Genomic DNA, 27499 nt, shown 5'->3' with positions numbered 1-27499 from the left:
AACTGCTGGGAAAATTGGAAGACAATGTGGGAGAGACTAGGACTAGATCAACACCTCATACCCTACACCAAGATAAATTCAAAATGGGTGAGTGACTTAAACATAAAGAAGGAAACCATAAGTAAATTGGGTAAACACAGAATAGTATACATGTCAGACCTTTGGGAGGGGAAAGACTTTAAAACCAAGCAAGACATAGAAAGAATCACAAAATGTAAAATAAATAATTTTGACTACATCAAACTAAAAAGCTTTTGTACAAACAAAACCAATGTAACTAAAATCAGAAGGGAAACAACAAATTGGGAAAAAATCTTCATAGAAACCTCTGACAAAGGTTTAATTACTCATATTTATAAAGAGCTAAATCAACTGTACAAAAAATCAAGCCATTCTCCAATTGATAAATGGGCAAGGGACATGGATAGGCAGTTCTCAGATAAAGAAATCAAAATTATTAATAAGCACATGAAGAAGTGTTCTAAATCTCTTATAATCAGAGAGATGCAAATCAAAACAACTCTGAGGTATCACCTCACACCTAGCAGATTGGCTAACATAACAGCAAAGGAAAGTAATGAATGCTGGAGGGGATGTGGCAAAGTAGGGACATTAATTCATTGCTGGTGGAGTTGTGAACTGATCCAACCATTCTGGAGGGTAATTTGGAACTATGCCCAATGGTGACAAAAGAATATCTACCCTTTGATCCAGCCATAGCACTGCTGGGTCTGTACCCCAAATATATAATGGACAAAAAGACTTGTACAAAAATAATCATAGCTGCGCTCTTTGTGGTGGCCAAAAACTGGAAAACGAGGGGATGCCCATCAATTGGGGAATGGCTGAACAAACTGTGGTATATGTTGGTGATGGAATACTATTGTGCTAAAAGGAATAATAAAGTGGAGGAGTTCCATGGAGAATGGAACAACCTCCAGGAAGTGATGCAGAGTGAGAGGAGCAGAACCAGGAGAACATTATACACAGAGACTAATACACTGTGGTATAATCGAATGTAATAAACTTCTCCATTAGTGGCGGTGTAATGTCCCTGAACAATTTGCAGGGATCTAGGAGAAAAAAACACCATTCATAAGCAAAGGATAAACTATGGGAGTGGAAAAACCGAGGAAAAGCAACTGCCTGAATACAGCGGTTGAGGGGACATGACAGAGGAGAGACTCTAAATGAACACTCTAATTCAAATATTATCAACATAGCAATGGGTTCAAGTCAAGAAAACATGTAATGCCCAGTGGATTTACGCGTCGGCTATGGGGGGCGGGGGGGAGGAAAAGAAAATGATCTACGTCTTTAATGAATAATGCTTGGAAATGATCAAATAAAATATAAAAAAAAAGGAAATGAGCAGAACCAGGAGAATATGGTGCAGAGTAACAGCAATAATGCATGATGATCAACTGTGAATGACTTTACTATTATCAACTACGTAAGGACACAGGACAACTCCATGGCTATCCACTGCCACAGAAGGAACTGATGGAGCCAGAATGCAGCTTAAAGCATGCCATTCTTCCCTTGGGTTCTTCCAAGAAGACAATATGTATCTTCTTTCATGACATGATGAACATGGAAATATGTATTATATGATAACACATATATGACCTACATCATAATACCTGCCATCTTGGTGGGGGAAGAAGGGTGGAAGGGAGAAACAGAATATGGATTGCAAAATGTAAGAAAACTGTATCAACATATTAAATTAAATAGTAAAAATTATATCAACTTGTAAAAGAAAAAAAAAGAAGCAGCGAAAGTTCAGATCTTGGGAATCCTTCCTTACTGATCACAAACTGAGTGCTCCTAGGACACCGAAATTCAAGCTGAACAACAGTACAGACCCAGGGAACCCTCCTCCTGGACCTGGATCAAAAGGCACGTCGCCCCAAAAGCCAGAACCCTAGATCACTCGGACCTAAGGGGCAGGCAGAAGGAAGGTCCCAGGACCCATCCCCCTGAACCCAGAGTGCTGAGCCCACAGCAGCAGCGGGAGCCTCAAGGCAGGCAAAAGGACCTCAGGGCTGGCTATTCTGAAGGACTCACCTCGAAAGCAACCTGAGTCAGTCTCCAGGGCACCCAACACAGATGGCAGGGAAACATAGAAGGGGGAAGCCTGTAGCCCCCTGGCTGGGTCCTTCCATTGGCGTCTCAAGGAAGGTTCCAGTGTTAGGGCATCAGCTGAACCCAATCCCATCAGGAGCCCTCAGAGCTACTGAAAGGACAGAAACCTCAGGGCCAGCAAAGGGGTTGCTCCAAAGAGCTTACCTTGAAAGTAACCTGGGCCAGTCTCCGGGCATTCAACACAGACGGTAGAGGAGGAGGGTTTTTTTTTTTTTTTGGTTCCAGGATCATTCTGCCCACACCAGTTGAACATAATCCCATCAGGAGCCCTCAGAGCCCAGGAAGGCCATGACCCCTCCCCCCTTAGGGAACAGGGTCTTCTGAAAAAAACAGAAACCTAGAGGCGGAGGGAGTCAAGATGTCAGCCTAGAAGGAGCATAGACCTGGCAGCCTGGCTAGAGCTTTGGAGATCCTCCATATTTGCTCCAGCAGTCCAGGAAGTTTAAAACTCAGAGTAAACCCAGCCCAACTAAGCTGAACTCAATCCCATCAAAAGTCTCCAGAATGCAGGGAAGCCCGGGGTTCCCCACCCATCCTCTTCCACTGCTGGACTTTAAGCCAATCAAAAGCCTCCAGAGGACAGGGAAGCTCAAACCCCCAACAACCCTCCCCCAGATACTACACCAAGAGATCTTCGGTTAAAGCTCTAAGAGGGGAGACTGATAGAAGTCCCCAAAAAACAAAAAAAAATGAGAGGAACAAGAGCAAAGACAAATACGGGGAGGAAAGAAGGGGTGAATTTGAGCAAACAACAGAAAAAGAAGAAAGAAACTACAATAGACAGCTACTACTCAGCAAATGGAACAGAGGGGGGGAGATCAGAAAACGACAAACCAGAAATCCCAGCGAATTGGATACAGGCTGTGGAAGAACTCAAAACACAACTAAGAGAGGCTGAAGACAATTGGGAAAAGAACTTAAAAATTAAGATAAGTCATCTGGAAATAGAGGCACTTCAACTAAAAAGAGAAAATAGTGTCTTGAAAGCCAAAGTCAACCAGCTGGAAAATGAGGCAAAGGAGATGAAAGATGAGGCAAAGGAGATGAAAGATGAAGTAAAGAGGATGAAAAATGATCTTCAAAGAAAATCAGACCAGAAGGAAAAAGACGACCAAAAAGCCAGAGATGAAGTCCAATCTTTAAGAACCAGAATAAAACAACTAGAATCAAGTGACCTCACAAGGCAGCAGGACACTATAAAACAAAACAAAAAGAATGAAAAAATTGAGGAAAATGTGAATCTCATTCACAAAACAGACGATTTAGAAAATCGTTCAAGAAGAGACAATTTAAGAATAATTGGACTACCAGAAGACCATGACAAAAAAAAAGCCTAGACATAATACTAGAGGAAATTATCCAGGAAAACTGTTCCGAGATCCTAGAACAAGAGGGGAAAGTGGAGATTGAAAGAATCCACAGATCACCCCCTATATTTAATCCCCAACTGATAACACCAAGAAATGTCATAGCCAAATTAAAAAACAATCAGATGAAAGAAAAGATATTACAAGCTGCCAAGAAGAAGCCATTCAGATACCATGGAAACAAGGTGAGGTTAACACAGGATCTGGCTGCATCCACACTGAAGGACTGAAAGGCATGGAGTATGATATTCTGGAAAGCAAGGGAACTAGGTCTACAACCAAGAATAAAATACCCATCAAAACTGATTATATGCTTACAGGGGAAAGTGTTGTCATTCAACACAACAGAAGAGTTCCAAGCATTCATAAATAAAAGACCAGACCTGAACAGAAAATTTGATGTCCAACCACAGAACTCAAGAGAATCATCAAAAGGTAATTAAAAAAGGGGGGGGGGAAGAATATATATATAAATAATAAAATATAGCACACTATATGTCCAACCCACTTCCACTAATGTTTTACTCAATAGTTATGGTGGTGTTGGTGGTGTTTCATACACATTGATAGCAGCCTGGCCTGTAAACACACGAGGAATGAAAACTCAAGTGCTTAGGGGAAAATGACTACTCTGGCCTGCAGGTTTTAGTGCTACTGGCCCATTCGGGAACATTTATATTATATGGGACTGGTTCTCTGCCCACTGCTTAACTGTTGATCCCCACCTACTCTTTAACTGGAGAAATATTCTTCTCTTCTTGAATAACGGCTTTATAAACTCTTAAAAGTAACCATCACCCTTAAAAGGCCATTTAGCAGGCAACTAGGTGGCTCAGTGGTTGAGGAACTAAGCCTGTAGACAAGAGGTCCTGGGTTCAAACCCCCATTGCCCAAGCCTTTCCATTTTTCTGTCTTGGAACCAATATTTAGTATTGCTTCTTAGATGGAGAGTAAGAGTTTTTTTTTTTTTTAAAGGCATTTATAAAGTATCAAATAGCAATTCTCTTTAAGTTAAAAAACTAGTAGCAGCTAGGCAGCATGGTGGATAGATCTTCAGGCCTGGAGTAAGGAAGATCTTTATTCAAATCTGCCTCATGTGATTTTTAAAACTACTCCACCCTACTCAGACCATACTTTAGAAGATCTGATTTAGCTGTCTCCTGATTAGTAACAATGGAAATACTTGGTTTAGCAGAATCAAGTCTTGGGAACTCTACATTTCTCCACCCTTCTTAATTTAACAAGATCAGGAATGTCTGCACTATACTCAAGGATTAAGTATCTGAGAAAATGGCCTTCAACAGACATGTGCAGAAACAGCAAACACCCCTGGGCTGTCCTAAGTCAAGCTAAGTTAACATTGGTACAGATGAGATACAGGGAAGGGAGGTAAAACCATCTAAATAGGGCAAGTCACTTGCTTTCTTCAGCCTCTTTTCCCAGAGAGACGTCTATGGCTGGCAGCGTGCTAAGCCTTCCAACATCTTGGTGTGGTGGCAGCTATTTGTCTGGGTTTTGGCGGTGAGTTTTCCCTTGAGCTAATTCAGGTTCAGGCATCTTGTCTGAGCCCTCTTGGAGTTCAGGCTGATTCCTTCCTCTTTTTCTCTCCCAAACCTTACCTTCTAGAGCAGCGGTTTTCAGCCTCTCAATTTGTAGCAATGAGAATACTAATGCATATCAGGTATTTACATTCTGAATCATACCTGTAGCAAAATTACAGTTTTGAAGTAGCCACCAAAATAATTTTTTGGTTTGGGGTCACTGCAACATGAGGAACTGTATTGAGGGGTCATGGCATTAGAAAGGTTGAGAACCACTGTTCTAGAGCCTCTAATCTTCATGCCTGGCACAAGGCAGGCAGGAGAAATCCTACACCCTTTTCCTTCTTTCTTCTTAAATTTCTTTCCACTATATTAATTAAATCACCATAAATTTCCAGACTGACTTGGGTAATTATTTGTTATTTGGGATATCTATAGCAGCCAATAATTAATACAATTTCGGTCACAACGCTAAAATTATCCTTTACACTCAGACACTTTTTAGCTATATGACTTTGGGCAAGTCATTTAACCTCAATTGTATAGCCCTTATCACTTCTGACTTAGAATCAATACTTAATTCTAAGAGAGAAGGTAAAGGTTATTTTAAAAAGAAAAATGAAAGACCTGCAAAGTTCATCAAACTGAGCTATATAGACCAGAACATAAAGTTATTCACATACCCAGGTTTTGGGTTGTCCAATTAGAATGAGATTTGAAGCAATATGGCCCCAGTTCTCTCTGACCAGTCAGAACTCACTCAACAGAAGCCTCTCAGCTTATTATTATTATATTAGCCCCTCTTCATCTTTTTTCTTCTTAGATGCCTTCTCTTCTTACGCTGAAGTGTTGCATGAGGATTCTTACCCTTTTGTCTCTCACTGACTGAACTTTTTTAATGATACTTAAGACTTAAAATATTTAAAAATGTCTTATTTCCTTTGTTGCACCCTTTTTGTTGTTTTTCACTCATTTCAATCATGGCCAATTCTTCATGACTCCATTTGTTTGTTTGTTTTTTGGCAAAGAAACTGGAATGGTTTGCCATTTCCTGTTCCAGATGAGGAACTGAGGAAAACAAGGTTAAATGACTTGCCCAGAGTCATAAAGCTAGGAAGTGTCTGAGGCCAGAATTGAATATAGTTCTTTCTGACTCCAGGTCCTGCATTCTATCCATTGTGCTACCTAGCTGCTTACACCCACTTTAGTTATATGATATTGTAAAGATTAAAATGAATAATTTGATACTCCAAATATTATTTTAATACTATTTATTAAAAATCAACAGAGCAAAAAGGGAAAATTAAATGCCAGAGAAAAACCCAGCCATGCCTAGCTCCAAGCTGCTCCCCCTGAAAGGCTTCTGGGAGCCAGCTTGCATACCCGATTAACCAATGACACATGACAGGAAAAGGAAAAGTGGATTGTGGGAAATGCAGTCTCTATAGTTCAAGATTCTAAATCAATACAATATATGAAAATTAAGGAGGTACCCATCATGCCTTGTCTCTGAAGTTTCTAAGGATTTCCATCTCTTTGGTGGTCTATGAAACTATTTCTTTACATTCATATTATTTTATTTTATTTTATTTTAAACTCTTACCTTTAGCCTTAGAATCAATACTGTGTATTGGTTCCAAAGCAGAAGAGTGGTTAGGGCTAGGCAATTGGTGTTAAGTGACTTACCAAGTGACTAAGGCCAAATTTTAACCTAGGACCTCCTGTCTCTAGGCCTGGCTTTCAATCTACTGTGCCACCCAGCTGCCCCCATTCATATTATTTTTTAAATTTTATTTAATTGATTCATTTAGAGTATTTTCCCAGGATTACAAAAATCATTTTCTTTCCCTCCCTACTCCCCAAATCCCTCCCATAGCCATTGTGCAATTCCACTGGGTTTTACATGTGTCATTGATCAAGACCTATTCCCATATTATTGATATTTGTACTAGGGTGATCATTTAGGGTTTATAACCCTTATCATATTCCCTCAACCCATGTATTCAAGCAGTTGTTTTTCTTCTGTGTTTCTACTACCACAGATCTTCCTCTGAATGTGGATTGTGTTCTTTCTCATAAGTCCTTTAGAATTGTCCTGGATCATTGCATTGCTACTGGTAGAGAAGTCCATTATATTCAATTGTACCACAGTGTATCAGTCTCTGTGTACAGTGTTCTCCTGGTTCTGCTCCTTTCACTCTGTATCAATTCCTGGAGGCCATTCCAGTTCACATGGAATTCCTCCAGTTCATTATTCCTTTGAGCACAATAGTATTAGTATTCCATCACCAACAGATACCACAATTTGTTCAGCCATTCCCCAATCGAAGGGCATCCCCTCATTTTCCAATTTTTTGCCATCACAAAGAGCTCAGCTAAGAATATTCTTGTACAAGTCTTTTCCCTTATTATCTCTTTGGGGTACAAACCCAGCAGTGCTATGGCTAGATCAAAAGGTAGGCAGTCTTTTAGTGCCCTTTGGGCATAGTTCCAAATTGCCCTCCAGAATGGTTGGATTAATTCACACCCACAATCCATTAATGTCCCAATTTTGCCACATCCCCTCCAACATTTATTACTTTCTTTTGCTGTCAGGTTAGCTAATCTGCTAGGTGTGAGGTGGCACCTGAGAGTTGTTTTGATTTGCATTTCTCTGATAAGAGATTTAGAACATTTTTTCATGTGTTTATTGATAGTTTTGATTTCTTCATCTGGAAATTGATTATTCATGTCCATTACCCATTTATCAATTGGGGAATGGCTTAATTTTTGTGTGGAATTGATTTAGTTCTTTGTAAATTTGAGTGAGTAAACCTTTGTCAGAGTTTTTTGTTATTAAGATTTCCCCCCAAATTGTTGCTTCCCTTCTAATTTTAGTTGCATTGGTTTTGTTTGTACAAAACCTTTTTAATTTAATGTAATCAAAATCATTTATTTTACATTTTGTAATTTTTTCTAACTCTTGCTTGGTCTTAAAATCTTTCCTTTCCCAAAGATCTGACAAGTATACTATTCTGTGTTCACCTAATTTACTTATAGTTTCCTTCTTTATATTCAAGTCATTCACCCATTCTGAGTTTATCTTAGTGTAGGATGTTAGATGTTGATCTAAACCTATCTCTCCCATACTTGATCTCTCCCATACTGTTTTCCAATTTTCCCAGCAGTTTTTTCAAATAGTGGATTTTTGTCCCCAAATCTGGGATCTTTGGATTTGTAACAGACTGTTGTCCTGAGGTCACTTACCCCAAGTCTATTCCACTGATCATCCCTTCTGTGAACTTGGAAATTACTCCACTCTACTCAGACAGTGCCTTAGGGGAAGATAAAGTTGTAAACTCCTGATTGAACAATGAAAGTCCCTAACTCATACCTTATAGTAAAGCTAGAACCTTAAGCTAGGTCTATTTTTAAATCTAATACAAAAAGGTGCTAAGTACATGTAAAGGTTAAATTAGTACCTAAAAAGGTCAAGTAACTTACAAAATGCAAGCTTAACAAAGAGGTGTGAAGTACTTGGAAGATTTAATCTAACCAGAGAAGGTGAAAACCAAAGAAGGTGAAAACTAAGAATGGGCAGTCCTGGAAAAAAGGCATCTACTGTGATTGGTAGATGTGAAAATTTAGGGGAGGTGACATAAGAGAAAAATCTCTTTAAAAGGAGGCAAAGGAACAGTTCAGGGACAATTGAATTTAATTTGAATTCAATGCAGTGCAATTTGGAATCAAGTTAGATTCTAATTGGAGTTCAGGAGATCCAGTGAAGGACTGGAACTTGCTTAGAGACGGTCTTGTGGTGAGTGATAAAGACTGACTCACTTTCCCTTAGGCTCAGGCTTAGGCCTTTTTCTACTGCTTAGCTCAGTCTGAGCCAGAGCAGTTTAAATTAATTCTCTCTTTCTTTCTCTTTTTCTCTCTCTCTCCCTCTCTCCTTCCCTTAATTCCTTCTCTCTTTATTAATTAAAATCTCCATAATCCCCAGCTGAGTTGGGTATTTTCATATTTGGGAATTTTCCCATGGTGACCACTTATTTAGAATTTAAGTCAAAACACTAAAATTATCCTTACAGTTTTGGCGTTTACATGTCTGTCTCTTAGCCAGTACCATATTGTTTTGATGACCACTGCTTTATAATATAGTTTGAGGTCTGATACTGCTAGGCCATCTTCTTTCACATTTTTTCCAAATATTTCCCTTGATATTCTTGATTTTTTGTTCTCCCAAATGAAATTTGTTATAGTTTTTTTCTAAATCAGTAAAAAAAATGTATTAAATAAATAAATAATCTTTCCTTTCCTATTTATAATGTTAAATTATTGCTATACAAGGGAGATATCACTCTGCCTTACTGACAAAGAGATCCAAGTTCTCAAATCTACCACATAGATACTTTTCTCTCCAAAGTTGTTCCAATTCTGTTGAAAAACTGTTCTTTCATACATTTTATCAGCATATATTAAGGCAAAGTTCTTTTTCTACTCATCATAGGTATTGATGTTTATCCTTAACAGGACCAATTTCCAACCCACATCATGTGATTTGACAATCATTTGGATATAAATCTCTTCCTTTGCACAAAAAATCCTTCCTCCTTATGAAAGGGTTTTAAAGAACAAGGTCCTCCCATGAGTCATTATGTATATTGTTTTCCCAGTTCTTATGCCTTTATTTTGTATTTGTTCATATAAATCTTTCCCTGTTTCTCTGAATTAATTTTTGTTCCTCATAGTTTGGGATATTCCATTATATCATATCATCTGCAAAGAGTGATAGCTTGGTCTCCTCATTACCTATTTTAATACTTTCAATTTCTTTTTCTTCTCTAATTGCTACGGCTAGTGTTTCCAGTACCATGTTAAATAATAGAGGTGATAATGGGCATCCTTGTTTTATCCCTGATCTTATTGGGAATGCTTCTAATTTATCCCCATTGCAGATGATACTTACTGATGGTTTTAGATATATACTGATTATTATTTTTAGGAAAGGCCCTTCTATTCCTATACTTTCTAGGTTTTTAGATAGGAATGAACGTTTTATTTTGTCAAAGGCTTTTTCTGCATCTATTGAGATAATCAAGTGATTTTTGTTGGTTTTCTTGTTGATATGGTCAATTATGTGGATGGTTTTCCTAATATTAAACCATCTGTCAAATACTTTGTATAGTATTGGGATTAGATGTTCTTTAAATGTTTGATAGAATTCACTTGTGAATCCACTAGGCTCTGGGGATTTTTTCTTAGGGTGTTCTTTGATGGCTTATTCAATTTCTTTTTTTTTTGTATTCTATTTCTTCTTCTGTTAATCTAGGCAATTTATATTTTTGTAAATATTCATCCATATCACCTGTATTGGCATATTTATTGCTATATAATTGGGCAAAATAGTTTTAATGATTGCCTTAATTTCTTCTTCATTAGAGGTGAAGTCTCTCTTTTCATCTTTGATACTGTTAATTTGGTTTTCTTCTTTCCTTTTATTTAAAAATTAAATTGACCAGAACTTTGTCTATTTTATTTATTTTTTCCAAAATACCAGCTTCTAGTCTTATTTATTAATTCAATGGTGTAATAGAATAGATAATCTGTGTGGAAACTATTTCTTGTTGTGGTAACTGGGTACTCTGGCTTGGGACTGTGACTAGAGAGCAATGGGGATAGGAGTACTTTGAGAGACACTGAGAGATGCTGCTACAGGTAGAGAGATTGCTCTGGGGTTTGCCTATAATCTCTATTGATGGCTGATAGATCAATCTATTTCCTAATCTCCTCTTGCCTTCACTCCCAAATCCCACACACTCCCTCACCCCTCTCCCTTCTTACAACTTCTCTCTCCCAGTTTCTTCTTGAAGCTTGTGGCTTTGCCCCTTCCCCATGAGTGGACTAAGAAGGATACTCTTATTTTCTTTCTCAGGCAAGGGGGTTATTGGAAAACAACAGGATAGAGAATTGAAGAAAGAGGGATGAGGTTTTCCCTCAACTATAAGGAGAATTTGAGGGTTTGGGAAATCAGTCCAGTCACAACTGTGACAGAGGGACAGTCAGAGTTGGAGGACAACTTTTATTCTTCTTTTCTTCTCCACAAAGACACCAAGGTCTCTCAGTCTAATTTCAGAAGCCCCCGCAAGGGTCCTTCAGCCTGGGACAGAAACTAATAATAACCAGTTCAGCTTTTCCCCCCTACCGCCAGGCTTGGCTCCTGTCTTGGTCAGTCACCCCCAGAGAGCGAGACAGAGGTCTCTCAGTTTCTCCTGGTCAGCTCAACTGCCTCCTCCTGGGAACATTCCATTGGGAACTTTCTCCTTGATTTTGCAGATCAGGTCCCCAGCTTGGTTTGCAAGCCTGAAGTTCTCTCTTTCTGGCTTGCCTCTATCATAATAGTTCTTTCACTTTCAGTTTTATTAATTTCTCCTTTAATTCTTAGGATTCCCTAAATTAGTTTCCAACTGGGGATTTTTTATTTGTTCCCTTTTACGTTTTTTGATTTGCATGCCCAATTCTTTGACCTCTGCCCTCCCTAATTTGTTAATAAATAAACTGAAGGATATAAACATCCCCCTGAGTACTGCTTTGGCTGCATACCATAGATTTTGAAAAGATGTCTCATCATTGTCATTTTATTCAATGAAATTATTAATTGTTTCTATGATTTGCTCTTTAACTACTTGGTTTTGGAGAATTATATTATTTAATTTCCAATTAATTTTTAATTTGATTCTCCATGTACCCTTACTAATTATTATTTTTATTGCATTATGATCTGAAAAGGTTGCCTTTATTATTTTGGGTTTTTTTGCACTTGTTTGCCATGTTTTTATGCTCTAATACATGGTCAATCTTTGTGAGTATGCCATGTGCTGCTGAAAAGAAGGTATATTCCTTTTTGTCCTTATTTATTTTTCTCCACATATCTATTACCTCTAAGTTTTCTAAGATTTCATTCACATCGCTTACCTCTTTCTTATTTAGTTTTTGGTTTGATTTATCTAGATCTGATAGAGGAAGGTTCAGCTCTCCCTCTAGTATAGTTTTACTATCTATTTCCTTCTTTAACTCCACTAGTTTTTCCTTTAGAAATTTGGATACTATACCCTTTGGTGCATACAAGTTGATTAGTGATATTTCCTCGTTGTCTAAACTGCCTTTTGTCAGAGTGTAATTATCTGCCCTATCTCTTTTAATCAGATCTATTTTACTTTGGCTTTTTCAGATATCAAGATTGCAACTCCTGCCTTCTTTCTCTTAGTTGAGGCCCAATAGATTTTCCTCCAACCTTTGATCCTTATTCTGTGAATGTCTGCCTGCCTCATGTGTGTTTCTTGTAGACAACATATAGTAGGATTGTGGTTTTTAATCCACTCTGGTATTTGCTTTTGTTTTATGGATGAGTTCATTCATTCATATTATTTTAAAACAACAAATGAATAAAAAAATAAATGAATGAATGAACAAACAAACAATGTATTTAATAAATAAATAAATAATCTTTCCTTTCCTATTTATAATGTTAAATTATTGCTACACAAGGGAGATATCACTCTGCCTTACTGACAAAGAGATCCAAGTTCTCAAATCTACCACATAGATACTTTTCTCTCCAAAGTTGTTCCAATTCTGTTGAAAAACTGTTCTTTCATACATTTTATCAGCATATATTAAGGCAAAGTTCTTTTTCTACTCATCATAGGTATTGATGTTTATCCTTAACAGGACCAATTTCCAACCAACATCATGTGATTTGACAATCATTTGGATATAAATCTCTTCCTTTGCACAAAAAATCCTTCCTCCTTATGAAAGGGTTTTAAAGAACAAGGTCCTCCCATGAGTCATTATGTATATTGTTTTCCCAGTTCTTATGCCTTTATTCTGTATTTGTTTATATAAATCTTTCCCTGTTTCTCTGAATTAATTTTTGTTCTTCATAGTTTGGGATATTCCATTATATACAAATACCACAATTTGGTTAGTCATTGCCTAGCTGACAGGCACCTACTTTGTTTCTAGCTCTTTGTTCCCACAAAATCTGCTGCAATAAGTATTTTAGTGTTCATTAGACCTCTTTTTTTTTGTCTTTGACTTTCTTGGGGTATGTGCTTTGCAATGAATTCAAAGGGCATGAACATATTCCTTATTTTCTTAGCATAATTCCAAATCACTTTTAACACCAATTTATAGTTCCATCAATAGTGATTGGTGTGGCAGACTTATTTTTAAGAGGTAGCCCCAGAAGAGACTTCATTGTAAAGACACTGGATTTTGAGATTGTTTTGAAATTATTTGAGGTTCACAAGAGTGCAGGCTTTTTTGTTAGTTCATACAATCTGTAGATTATATTCTTCATGAGTATTAAATGGTGATTCTCTGTCATCTGGCATGCCGTGGCTAAACACAACTTCAAAACAATAAGGTAGCTGACATTAAATGAATTAAAGAATGGGAAAGCAGTGGCATGGGCCTACTTTTGGTTGAATAACATGAATTTTCACTAAAGCTAATAAATGTGGCTCTTTAAAGCATTGCCTAGTACTATAGGGACACAGCTGGTGAAAACAACTCTTACCTAGGCCAGATTAACAGATTAGGAAATGGTGGGACATCAAGTCCAAGGTGGATATAATGGCAAATAAAGAAAAAAAATAGAGAGGTTGGTTTGAGGGAAATAGGAGGTTAAGAGACTCGTGGTTACAGTGAGGAAAAAGGTGCAAATTTTATACGATTAATGAGAAGAAAAGAGCAGAGGGGAAAATAATGAATCATATTGTAGGAGGTGAAACAGTCTGGAGTTATGGTGAGTTCTGAAAGTTCTAAAGCCATGTTAGGGAGTGTGACACAAATGAGGAAAAAATAGATCTAGAGAATAAAGAGATTTGAGGAGCTGTAAGGACATGGTATTGGGAAAATCACTGAACTTGAATATTTAAGTCATTGAGAATAACAGCAAAAGCACATGGGAAGAGATATTGATAAACTGAGAAAGTTGGAAGAGTGTCCTGGAGATCAGAGGATAATTGATAAGGATAAGGAGAGGGTGTCATAAGCACATAGTGTGAACTTAATGATGGAAAGGTAGTAGAATGGCAGAATAGAGTTTGTTTTGCAAGTGGCAATGAGGAATAAAGAAAATTCTAATTCTTCCTCATAAACATAAATTAGGTGGTGCAGATCTATCGATCATGGGCTCTGGAGTAAGGAGGACCTCAGTTCAAATATGGCCTCAGATTCTTGTGAGTGACCTTGGAAATCTTGTTTGCTTGCCTCAGCCTCCTCCTTTGTAATATGAACTGGAGAGGGAAAATGGTAAACCACTTCAATATCCTTTCCAAGAAATACCCAAATGGGCTCATAAAGTCAATCATGACTAAATGACAAAACAACAATAATCCTTTCTCAAAGCTTTGTAAATAGGAAGTAGGACAAAATTTAATCCATTGGAAAGGGCTAACATAAACATGGTATCCTTAGAAAAAAAACTAGGTTTCAGGTAATCTGAATGGCTATAGAAAAGCTTAATGAAAAAAATGGTGAGAGACAGACAATTGGACTGATATGATAGAGAAAGTGGGTGTATTTGTGGAGGGGTATTTACAATAGAATGAGATTTTCTGGGTGAAAAAGAAGAGTTGCTTATATTCAAGAACTTGGAGGTGGCACAATTCATAGACATTCTAAGGGTTTAGATGTGACCATGATATGATAGTGGTTCGACCTAGGGGGAGAAAGAGTTTTCAGGCATAGAGAAGTTTGAAGAATCAGTGTTAGGTAATGTGACATGGATAAAGATTTTAAGATAAACTTTGGACACATATGAAATATTTGACCATGGATTCTTAACTTCTTTATGCCCTAGGCAATTGTCCAAGATATGTTATAGATAAGTTGCTAAACTTCATTGGTGAAAAGAATTTCCACTTAAAGAGTTCCTCAAATTAAAAACAAAACAAAACAGGTCCTATTCCATTCCCCTCTTCCTAGAATCTATCTCACAGGCTTGCTTTGAGACTCTAATGTGGTTAAGTCACATTCTGACTTTTCATGACCCCATCTGGGGTTTTCTCAACAAAAATACTGCAGTTTTACAGAAGAGGAAACTGAGGCAACCAGGGTGAAGTGACTTGCCCAGCTAGTAAGTGTCTGAAGCTGGATTTGAAATCGGAAGACTCCAGCCTGAGTCCTCTATCCATTGTGCCAATTAGCAGCCAAGGCTCTAACAAGATAAAGTATCTAAAGGGCTCTGAAAACTTAGACAATGATATTTAGTGAGAAGAATGTTGGAATTGGAGCCTGAAATATCTGGATTTTTATCTGTAAATGAGGGGGGTTGGGCTCAATGGCCATTAAGGTCCCTTATAGCTCTGCATCTGTAAGCTTATATGCCTTTAGAGCATTATATACATTTTATAACCAAGAATATCCATGTTATTATTAGAGGCATTATCATCATGAGGATATAGTGTGGAAAATAAGGCCATAGGCCAGGAAAGTCACTGAGAAACTGAGAAAGTAATCTAGAAATCAAAAGCTGATAGTAGGAAGAAGATGGAAGGAGGAGATCTTTACTTTAAGGGAGGAAAGGCTATTGAGGTTTGGAATAGAGAAAGGTCTTGTAGCTACAGTGGAAGGTAAGGAGTAGGTTGATAAGGGACCCTTCCATGACTCTGAATGAAGAAATTGTTCAGAGGATTATACTGGATGCAGTGTGCTAAAGGGAGAGCCAGGTTTCTCATCAACCAAAATAGTCAACTCAATTGTTCAATCAATAAACACCAATTAAGTTTCTATTATGTGTCAAACAGCTGGGCCTGGAGATAGGATAGTTCATCTTCCTGAGTTCAAATGTGACCTCAGACACTGTGTGTAAGTCACTTTACCCTGTTTACTTCAGTTTCTTCATCTGTAAAATGAACTGGAGAAGGAAATAGCAAACCACTTCTATATCTCACCAAGAAAACCTCAAATAGCCCCTGTTGAGGAGGTAACACTTGACTACAAGGAAGATAAAAATTCTAAGAGGCAGGTGGGTGAAGAGGGAGCACATTCCAGTCATGGAGTGACTGGTGAAGGCCAGGTGAAGGCAGAAAACCTGGGTCCAAATTCCAGTTCTGCAACAAGTAGTGAATCGCTTAAATTAGTTGTCCTTGAATTTTCAGTATTCGAAGTTATAATTATGTAAGATAAAGTCACTGGTTCCAGTCCAGTAGAAACATACAGAACAAATTCAAATAGCTTGGTTGCTTCAAGGGATTCATTATTGGCACTAATTAGGACCCAGTCATGTTTCCCCCTTCCATTTTTTTCATCTATAAAATGAGGGAATTGGTACCGATTCTCATTAAGAATCTTTCCTCCTCTAAATTTTCTGATAGCTTGTGTGTATTCCATTTATCCTCCATTTAACAATATGGCAGCCAAATTCATCCCTAATGAACAATTGTTGACACTTCTGATGCCAGACTTTGTACAATCAAGAGCCTGCACGAGGCGTGCCATGGTTGACCCACTAATAGCATACATCTGTGCACCTGAGAGCATCCTGATGGTTTCCTGTGACAGTCTGGATTTGATCATTTTCCCATGTGTTGGGGTAGAAATTTAATAAACAATCATTTGCTTTCAAAGGGTTCTTTTGTGATTTGCTGGTACTTTGATACCTGTTGTCTCTGTCTCTTTGTAGCATGTTTGGACAAGGGTGATTCTGAATTGAATGAAAGTGTGTGGGCAGAGGAGAGTCTGGGCTTTGCCAGACTGGAAACATTGAATTCTAAACATTCATTGACACGTGTTCAGCCCACAATCAAAAAGCAAACAGTATGTGGCCCACTTTAACCCCATGTGTCTTCTTTTAGCCTATTTGTTTTTTCAAGTTCTTGAGACTAGTAGATTTCCTTGTTCTGTCCATGTACCCATTTTGGAATTTAAATGCTTGTGTTTTCATCTCCCCAAGCACTATATTCTTCAGACAATAAAGAACCCAGAATATCTCAATAAATTCTGGGTACATATAAAACTATATATATTTATTTATGGATGTTGAGAGGCAATGTGAGGTAGAGAACAGTGGATCAATCTTGGTTCAAGTCCTGTTTCTGACATTTACTGAGTAAAGGGGAAAGGAATAAGCATTTATATAATTGTGTCAGAAAGTCCTAGGCTCAAGTCTTACCTTTGACAGATATTTGCTGTATGACCTTGAGTAAGTCACTTAATATATAAGCCAACTCTCTAAGATTATAAAAGTTACAAAGGAGTTGCTGATCTGTATTAACAATAGTAGCTAGCATTTACCTGTGGCAGGTTGGTGATGTAGTGGAAAGAGAAGCAAATCTCAAGACAGGAAGATTCTTCCTCAGTTCAAATCTGCCCTCAGACATGTATTAGCTATGTGACTCTGGGCAAGTTACTTCTCCCTGATTGTCTCAGTTTCCTTATCTGTAAAATGAGCTGAAGAAGGAAATGGCAAATCAGTTGTGTGACTCTCAGCAAGTCACTTAATGCTATTTACCTCAGTTTCCTACCACTCAAATATCTCTGCCAAGAAAACCCCAAATGGGGTCACAAGGAATTGGATGTGACTGAAGTGAATGATTAACAAACATTGAGATATTGCCAAATATATCCCAGGATCACAGCTGAGTTTGTAAATATCTTATTTGATCCTTACAATAACCCTTTGGGGATGGGGTAAGTGTTATTTTTAGTTCCATTTTACAGATGAAGAAATCGAGGCAAACAGAAATTAAGGGACTTGCACAGGTTACATAGTTAGGAAATAAGATTAGATTTGAACTGGAGTCTTCCTGACTTCAAACCCAGTTCTCTATTGACTGCCACCTCAAGACATTGGTGAAAGAAATTTCCTCCCTGGGAGTCCTCTAGACAAAGAATTCACAAATCAAGATTCCACCCCACTTCCAAAGGGTGATGGTATGAGTCCTGAATAATGTCCCCATCTACTTTTTTTTCAATTCTGCCTTCATTATTTACTAATCTATATACATTTTAGAGAAATCCTCTCACTTTCTGGGTCTTAGTTTTCTCATCTCCAAGAAGAAAAGCTTGGAACAGATGATTTCTAAGATTCTTTCCAACTATAATTCTATGTTCTTGTGCAGAATGGACTAGACCCCTTGTGAACCTTTCTTTTAATTCACAACAGACTATTGTCATATGTCTTTCTTTGCTTCTTTCTGACAGGGAAAACAATCACGTTTGCCAGAACTGTGGACATCCCTCGGGCTGTGTACAACTTCCGATTCTTTGCTTCCTCTGTCCTTCACCACACCACGGATGCTACTCAGATGGATTCAATGGACTGCATGCACTACACTGTGAGAAGTCCTGTTGGAATTGGTAGGTGCTTCCCAACTGGTAGGACAGAGAGACATCAAAGTCAAGCCTCACCGGACAGAGACTGGCTCATTTTGCCTCCCTCTTTTACAGCCTTGCTGGCACTAACTTATTTCTTGACTAGCGTGACCAAATGACCTCAGCAGTCCTTCCAAATCCTGGCTTTCCCCTCTGATTTAACTGGACACCTTAGCTTGCCTAAGCTCCCTTAGTTTCCTTCACCTTAAAATTTGCCTCCTTTTAGCCCCAGAAATAGGAAATAGAACAACACTCCAAACAATCCACTAGAGAGCACTATTTCCTTAGGGAAAAAAAGTAGCTTCAGCCCACAGTAAATCCTAGCGGCTTTAGGAGATGGAATTTGAGTCACAGTGATAGAAGAATCAGAACAACAAGAGGGTGTGGGGCATTTCATTGGTTTGCATCCTAAATTCAAGCTGGAAGGCGTTTTGATGAAGATATTGCAAACTGCTTGCCAAGGAGGGAACTCCAATATAATTTTTCACTAATATCCTGTGATCTTCTGAAGAACAGCTTTCCAATGCCCATTTTAATAGTATGAACTATATGGTGACCCTGGTTATAGGTGCTGCAGGACAGGCAATAAAATACAGTCTTTCTGTTTTCCAGAAAGTAGTTTTTGTTGTGTTGTGTTTCACAACTGGAATGCCAGTAAGATTTCCTATTCTTGAATGACTGCTGAAAGCCTGATGGGTGAGCGTAATAACTTCACGAAGGATCTCCGAATGGCTGAAGTAGATTGTTACCATGCACATTAAAGTCCAAGTACTTTGCTAGAAGAAAGCCCAGGAGATCCTTTCTCTGTACCTATTTACTGCTAGTTTAGACATAGTCCTGAAAAACGTTGTTTTGTATTTCTTAGACTGTAACTGCTAAGAAGAAAGGCAAATTGCCACAATGAAAGCTATAAAAAATGGTAGAATAAACCATCCAAAAACAGGCACAAAAGTTGACAGAGAATTATGGTGTAGTGCCATTTGTCATTGGCATGACAATCTCAATGGTCCTAGAGGGATTACTATGATTCAATTCTCTATTCAGCGATGAACCAATAAACTTTTATTGAATTTTTACTATGTGCCTGGCATTGTGCTGAGCACTGGAGGTATAAAAGTGCACTCAACTTCAAGGTTCCTGCATCCTAATAAAAAGGTTTTCAGAATGAAGGCCCCAAAGAAAATTTGAAAAAATATATATGATTTATTTAATTTTAATTTTAAAAAAACATTGAGTTCCAAATTTTTCCCCTTCTTTCCCTCTTCTTCCCTCCCTCCCTCTCTTTCTTTCCTCCCTCCCTCTTTCTCTCCTTCTCCCTTCCCCCTCTCTCCTATCTATTGAGAAGGCAAGCAATATAATATAAATTATACATGTGAAATGATGCAAAACCTATTTCCATATTAGCCATATGACATTAAAAGGAAGAAAAATTCAACAAGAGAGAAAGGTATATTTCAGTTTGCACTCAGCATTGGTCATTTCTTTCTCTGGAGGTGGAAAGCATTTTTCTTTAAGTAAGAGTACTTTGGAATTTTCTAGAATTATTTTATTGGTCAATGTAGTTACATTTTTCATAATTGATCATCATTATAAGATTGCTGCTACTGTGTACAATGATCTCCTGGTTCTGTTCCCGTCATTCTATACCAGTTCTTATAGATCTTCCCATGTTTTACTCTACTTTTTTGAGGCATATTTAGACTTATTTTATGTTACAAGTATATAATAAATTATAATATATATATATATACATATCTAAGAGAAACAGATTCTCCCATTAGCTATATCCAGAAATCTATCTCATTTATTTTCTTCCTTCCTCTCAATCTTCCCTACCCAAGAAGGCAGATAATATGATATAGATCTTTTATATATTATCATATAATACATATTTCCCTGTTCATATTGTGAAAGGAGACACATATTATTTACACCAATGAAAAATTCATGGAGGAAATAAAATGAAGAATGGTATGTTTCAATATATATTTAGACTCCATCTGTTCTATGGCAATAGATATCCTTTTTCATTGTGAGTCCTTTGGAGTTATATTGGAGTTTTCCTTTGTTTGTTAAATAATTCACAGTTGATCACTAAACATTATAATTATAACTATGTACACCATTCTCCTGGTTCTGCTCACTTCACTTTGCATCACTTCATATGTCTTTCTGGGTATTTTTGTGATCATCTTATTTCATTTCTTATTGCACAATAAATAGTATTCCATTACAAACATATACCATAACTTGTTCAGCCATTCTCCAGTGATAGACATCCCATCAGTTTCCATTTCTTTGATCAGAGTAACTGAGTCTTTCATAATTGATCCTCATTATAATATCATTATTACTATGTACAATGCTGCTGTGATTTTACTCCTTTCACTTTACATCAGTACTTTCTTATATATTTGTATCTTATACAAAAAGAACTGCTATATGTATTTTAGAACATACAGGTTCTTTTCCTTTTCCCTTAATTATATCAGGACATAAACCTCATAGTGGTGCTGGATCAAAAGGTATACAGTTTTACACTTGTTGAGAATAATTTCAGATTTCTCTCCAAAATGGTTGGATCAGTTCACAGTTCTGCCAACAGTGTATTAGTGTCCCTATTTTTCCACATCCTCTCCAACAATTTTTATTTTGCTCTTTTATCATTTTAGCCAATATGATAAATGTGAGATATCTCAGAGTGTTTTGATTTGCATTTCTCTAATCAATAATTATTTAGAGCATGTTTTACATAGTCATAAATAGCTTTTATTTCTTTATCCAAAAATTGTCTGTTCATATCTTTTGACCATTTATCAGTTGGGGAATAGCTCATATTCTTATATGTTTGACAAAGTTCTATGTATTTTAGATATGAGACCTCTATATGAAAAACTGTGTATAAATTCCCCCCTTAACCTCACCTGCCAATTTATTGCTTTCCTTATAATCCTGGCTACATTTGTTTTATTTGTACAAAACCTTTTCAATTCAATGTATTAAAAATTAACCATTTTACACTTCCCAGCGCTTTCTATCTCATTCATAAATTCTTCTCCTATCCACATACATGATAGGTAATATGCTACCTGGTCTTCTATTTATTTATTTATATATATATATATTTATATATAAAATATATTTATATCTTCCTTTACACCTAGCTCATTTCTCCATTTTGAGCTTATCTTGGTAAACGGTATAAGATATTGATCCATATCTAGTTTCTGTTAATCTGTTTTCCAGTTTTCCCAACAAATTTTTACCAAATAGTGAGTTCTTGTAGAGAAAAAATTTATAGATCAATTTCATTAATGAATATAGATGCAAAAATTTTAAATTAATTAGCCACAGAAATATATTACAAAGATTATATATTATGATCAAACAGAATTTAAACCAGATAAGCAAGGATGGGAAAATTATTAACATAATTGATTATGACAACAAAAGAGTAACAAAATGATGTGATTATATTAATAGATACAGAAAAAGCTTTTGACAAAATACAACATTCATTCCTATTACAAATATTTGAAAGCATAGGTGTCAATGGATCTTTCCTTAGAAGAATAAAAAGTATATATTTAAAATCATTAGTAAACATTTTTAATGGGGATAAGTAAGATCAGAAGTAAAATAAGGATGCCCATTATCTCCAATATTATTTAATATTCCCAAGTTTTTCTGAAACCATCCCCCTTGTCACTTTTTATAACACAATAGTTACTCCATCACAATTATATGCTACAACTTGTTCAGCCATTCACTAATTAATGGTGATCCCCATAATTTCCAATTCTTTGCAACTACAAAAAGCAAGTCCTTAGATATTTTTGTGCACATATGTCCTTCTCTTTTTTCTTTGATATCTTTGGGGTACAGACCTAATAATAGTATTTCTGGATCAAATGATTTACATAGTCTCATAGACCTTTTGAAATAGTTCTAAATTATTGTTCAGAGTGGTTGGACAACTCCACCAGCAGCTTTTTAGTGTACCTATTTTTCTTCATCCCTTCTAGCATTTCCCATTTCTGATGGGTATGAAGTGATACCTCAGAATTGCTTTAGTTTGCAGTGCTCCAACCAAGAGTGATGCAGGATATTCTTTCATATGACTGTATTTAACTTTGATATCTTCTGAAAACTGCCTATTCATATCCCTGGCAATTTATCAATTGGGAAATGGATATTATTTTTTTTTATAAAATTGATTCAGTTCTTTACATATTTGAGAAAAGAGGCCTTTATAAGGGAAACTTTCTGTAAAATTTATTTATAAAATTTTTTTATATTACTTCTTTTTCTATTATAACTTTGCACAAAATTCCATTTCTATGATTATCTCTTTTAATTAGGTCTATTTTTGCTTTTGCTTTGCTTGAGATCATAATTGCTAGTCCTGCTTTTTTTTTTAATTCAGGTAAAGCACAATATATTCTCTGCCACGTCTTTATTTTAATTGTGTGTGTGTGTGTGTGTGTTTGTTGGCTTTTTGTTTCAAGTGTATCTCTTGTAAACAACATATGGTTGTATTCTGTTTTCTAATCCATTCTGCTATCCACTTTCATTTTATGGGTGAGCTCATCCCATTCACAATCCCAGGTTGTATGTTGGTCTTCCCTGTTACTGTAGTCTTTTGTTTTTTAAATACATTAGAGCACCTTATGACCTTGGCACATATCATCCCCATCTCTATGTTTTTTTTTTTTAACCTCTCTTAGCTGGCTTGATAAGTCCTTGGAATTTGCCTCTTTATTTGCTGACCTGGAAGATTGCTCCAGCTATTGCTGCTGGAAATACAGTGATTGCAAAGCCCAGTGAGATGACATCAGTGACTGCATGGATGCTGTGCAAACTTTTAGATGAAGCAGGTAATTGGGATGCTGAAGAAGACAAAAGGGTTGATTCCCTGAGGTACACATTTTGCAGGTCTTATGACTACTGGCATTGTAAAAGTAGGATCAAAAGGCATTGAGAAGAAATCAGATAAGATCATCAGACATCAAAGTGGTGCAGTGCATGGTGGTGCTGGTCTTGGGGTCAGGAGGACTTGAGGTCAAATCCTGCCAACAGATGACCTGTTGTGACTGACCTTGGGCAAGGCATTTTACGTTTCTTAACCTCAATTTTCTTGTCTATTTGTTGTTCAGTCATTTATAGTCATGTCCAACTCTTCATTAGCCCATTGGGGATTTTCTTGGCAAAGATACTAGAATGGTTTTCAATTTTCTTCCCTAGTTCATTTGACACATGAGGGTACTAAGGCAAAAAGGGTTAAATGATTTGCCCACGGTCACATAGCTAGTCAATGTCTCATCCATAAAATTTGAATAATAAAATGTCACATAGGGTTTTTGTGAGGATCAAATGAGATAATACATGTGAACCACTGTACAAACATTAAAGACATTATTTAATTGCTAGCTATTATTATTATTATTATATTATTGCCATTATTCCTATCTTTTGCCGAATTCAAGAATTAGTTAGTTCTATTAGAGAGAGACTTTTAAGTGATGGTGGTGGAGTTTTGTGTGTATGTTTTAATGCCAGAAATCTTGAGATCTCAATCTAGAAGTCTCCCTAATAATTTCTTGATGACCTCTCCTAGAGCTATTATACTCAGAACAAATGCCAGAGGAGTCATAGTACTTCTTATTGAAAAAACAACAACTATTGAAACACCTTGTCAGTACCTTGGATTGGGAAAAGAGTACCATATGGTATCAGATGGCTCCTGAAATATTCAATTTAATCTACTTTAGTTTAACTTTAGGCTCACAAATTACTGCTACTTGGTGATAACAAATAGCACATACTCATGTGGAAGGATGTAAAAGCTCTCTGCTAAGTATAGAGGATATAAATATAATCAAGCAAGACCATTCTGGCCCCAAGGAGTTTACAGTCTTGTAGAAGTTCCTACATGAAAAGGAGTGGTAACCAGGGAGGAGTGTCAACACAGTGTTGATTTGATTCCTGTTTTCAGAATTGCAGTTGAAAATTCAGTGCAGGGGAAAATTCAGGTGGGAAGGGAACAATGTGAGAATCAGAATGACACCATGGTGCCCAAGAAATGACTTGGTGGGTCTGCCAGTCTAAGGAGAAAAATCACTGATCAAGGGTACCAGTAATATGAATCTGATTTCTGGAAAGAGAAAAGAAAGAGAAGGACAAGGAAACTTGAGTTTAGGGGATACGATGTGAAAATGATTGAGAAATGGTGTGGTGGGCTTAGGTATAAACTCCATGTACTCAACAAACATATAATAGAAACTTATGCTAAAAATCTTAGTCCCCTCCTCTGTGGAGTTCATAATCCAGGTAATATCTTGCACACAGAGAAATATAATATTGGATTATGTTGAGTGCATAAGAAGAGCATAAATCTAGGCTGGTTGTCACAATTTGATCTTTTTGGAGTCCACTCTTAGATTAGATGAGTGTTTCAGGTCCTTGGCTTTGTAAAATGAACTTAGCCCAAGTCCTTGGTGATAAAACCACAATTCAAGGGAATAAAATTCAACTTGATGCCTGGGGGTTCTAGTCTTTCAATATATTCCTTGCTGCTAATGCCAAATGTTTTCCTCCTTTCCTGGAGTGTTCACTGATTGTTGCCTTCAGGCCATTTCTTCCATTTATGCTTTGTTATGTGAAGCTTTACAAAGTGAGATCCTTGTAAAGATCTCATTTTATTCTCCATCTACTCTATCTATTTAGAGAAGCCCAGGCTGTCAAAAGACTTGAAGTTTTGAGATTTGCTAAAGAAAAAAATTTGATTTCTTCGATTATAACCTGAATAATTTTCTCCTCAAGGAAAAGGCTGTTCCTTTTCAAAACACAATCAATGTTTGGTCAGAATAAGGAGCAGAAACAGAAAGACCATCCAGAAGCATTCAGTTCTTAACAATATTAACACCAGCCCACACTGAGACATAATCAAAATGCTAATGATTTTCTATAAGAAAAAGCAATCACACTGGTGAAAAGGAACTGATTTTCCTCATGTGGAAAATATGCAGCTTAGATGAGATTCCTTTACCTTTTCTACTCTTGAAAGTTTCTATAAATATTAGAAAATATTCAAACCAATTTTTCCCCATAGACTTTCTTTTCTAAAGGCTTACCTTCCCATTCCCAACCAACTTTTCCCCAACTCCTGTTTTGGATTCAAATGCAGAACCCACTCTTAGCAAAGTTGTAAAGATGACAAAGTTTGCCTTTGACATAGATTCAGAGGTCTAGAATTCGAAGGAAACTCTGAGGTCATCTAGGCTCACTCCTTTATTTTATAAATGAAGAAACTGAAATCCAGAGAAGTATTTTTTCCAATAGTCAGAAAATTGTATTTCCCAGGTCATTTCCCAATAGGAAATGGCAGAGTTATGGTTAAAACCCAGGTGATCAGACTAAAAATTTAGTACTCTCTGCTGCTTGGAAAAGTCATTTAAATGGGGAAATAGCTCCTCCTCATCAGGAAAATGAGGGGCTTGCTCTAGATGTCCTCTAAAGGCCTTTCAGCTTTAATTCTATGAGCTCATGATGTGCTTATCCTTCTCCACTTTTCCTTTTTGCTTCTCTCTTCCTCCTGTTCCTTCTGCTTATTTTATAAAGTTAATAGAGTTCTCCCTCTGAACCTTCCACTTCCCAAAACCCAGTGTCCTCATGTGGATTCCCAACCATTCCCAACCATTGTCATGGTCCCATCTGGATTTGTCTTTATTTTGATAGCAGTTTATGTTTAATACCTTCCTTATTTCCAGGTCCAGTCTTATAAGGTAGAAAGAATTGGTAAAGTTTTGGGTGGAATTTGAGAGAAACAGGAGAAACCATTTCCCCAGTATTACCCAATAGATTTTCCAAAATTTCAGGGAAAGAATTTTATAACTTTGACTCTTTTAGAGTCTTCCAGAATTCTCTGTTTAAATGCAAATACTCCTGGGAGAAAGAAATAACCCCCTAAGCTTTTATCATTGAAAACTAGAAGAGGGCAAAGTAGAAGCCTTAACAGATTGGTGGAAAAGCAGGGATATACTAACATAAATTCCACGAATTTCACAATTATGCATGTTCTTTCCTACACCTCAATCATTCCTTGAGGCCTTGCTAGGTGATTGTCGGGTTAATCTCTAATCATTCAGTCCAAGTTGCTCTGTTATCTTGTGGTAAAGAATTGCCAGCTAATAAGCATGCATTTCTATTTATGAAAATGAGCTCTTGGAGGCAATGCTTTAACCGAAAATAATATATTTTAGGTGCTGAGAATTTCAGACACTGTGACAGAGGAAAAAATTATTCTGGGGGCCGAATAACTTTTTTTAGGGTACAGTCTTCGAATCATTCCATGCAGGCTTACAGACTTCTCAGCCAATGCTGAGTCAGCCCTTTGGGAGTAAAAATATCCAGGCCTAAACAAGTATGAAAAGTATTTCCGTGTTTGTGCCAATATTAAGCTGTGTTTGTCTGCATGTCCCCAAGACAGGAAGAGCTATGTCTGATCTTTACAATATACTTCCACACTCACAGTACAGGAGACAGCATTCTCAGCAAGAACCTCAAGATAATTATAGGAGTTAATGCTGGGAGAGACATTCAGGATCCCAAATTCGTCCTCTTCATTTTACAGAAAAGAAAACTGAGTCCCAGAGAGGTTAAATTACTTGAAGATCAGACAAGGAATAAATAGCAGAACTGAGCTTTGAACCCAAGTCCTCTTACTCCCAATGCATTATTCTTTCCACCGCATCCCATTATTAACAATAACTGATGTTTCTATAGAAGTTTAAAGCATTTGAAGCACTTTAAGTGCATTACCTCTCACAACAGCTATATAAGGCACATATAATAGGCACTGTAATTGCCATTTTACAAAGGAGGAAACCAAGGCTCAGAGATATGTGATGTGGTGACCCAGCTAGCAGATTTGAACCCAGGTCTTCCAATTTCAGAACTCTTTGTCTTATACTATATGACTGCCTCTCTCTTAAGTTGTACTATATTTATAGCAGGTATTTTTTAACCAGGTCAAGATTCTTGACTTATATGTTCTCTTACTTATATTTACATATATAC

At 36.9% G+C, this 27499-nt stretch overlaps 1 protein-coding gene across 4 annotated transcripts in view; it reads left to right on the top strand.

Moving 5' to 3' along the window:
• The window catches only part of ALDH8A1 (aldehyde dehydrogenase 8 family member A1), a 65715-nt gene that overhangs the window by 11006 nt on the left and 27210 nt on the right, over positions 1-27499 (top strand). For 3 of the 4 annotated variants that reach the window (XM_056818830.1, XM_001369993.5, XM_056818829.1), the window contains exons 3-4: positions 18251-18406; positions 23149-23298. In XM_056818830.1, coding sequence (XP_056674808.1) covers positions 18251-18406; positions 23149-23298 — 306 coding nt within the window. Of the gene's footprint in view, positions 1-3621; positions 3951-18250; positions 18407-23148; positions 23299-27499 lie in introns of those variants that run through there. The other variant, XM_056818831.1, reaches the window with a different exon arrangement.

This window comes from Monodelphis domestica, chromosome 2 (assembly GCF_027887165.1).
Source record: "Monodelphis domestica isolate mMonDom1 chromosome 2, mMonDom1.pri, whole genome shotgun sequence".
Classification (NCBI taxonomy): Eukaryota; Metazoa; Chordata; class Mammalia; order Didelphimorphia; family Didelphidae; genus Monodelphis; species Monodelphis domestica.
Note: the sequence above shows the minus strand (reverse complement) of the source record. Positions and strands in the feature narration are given on the sequence as shown.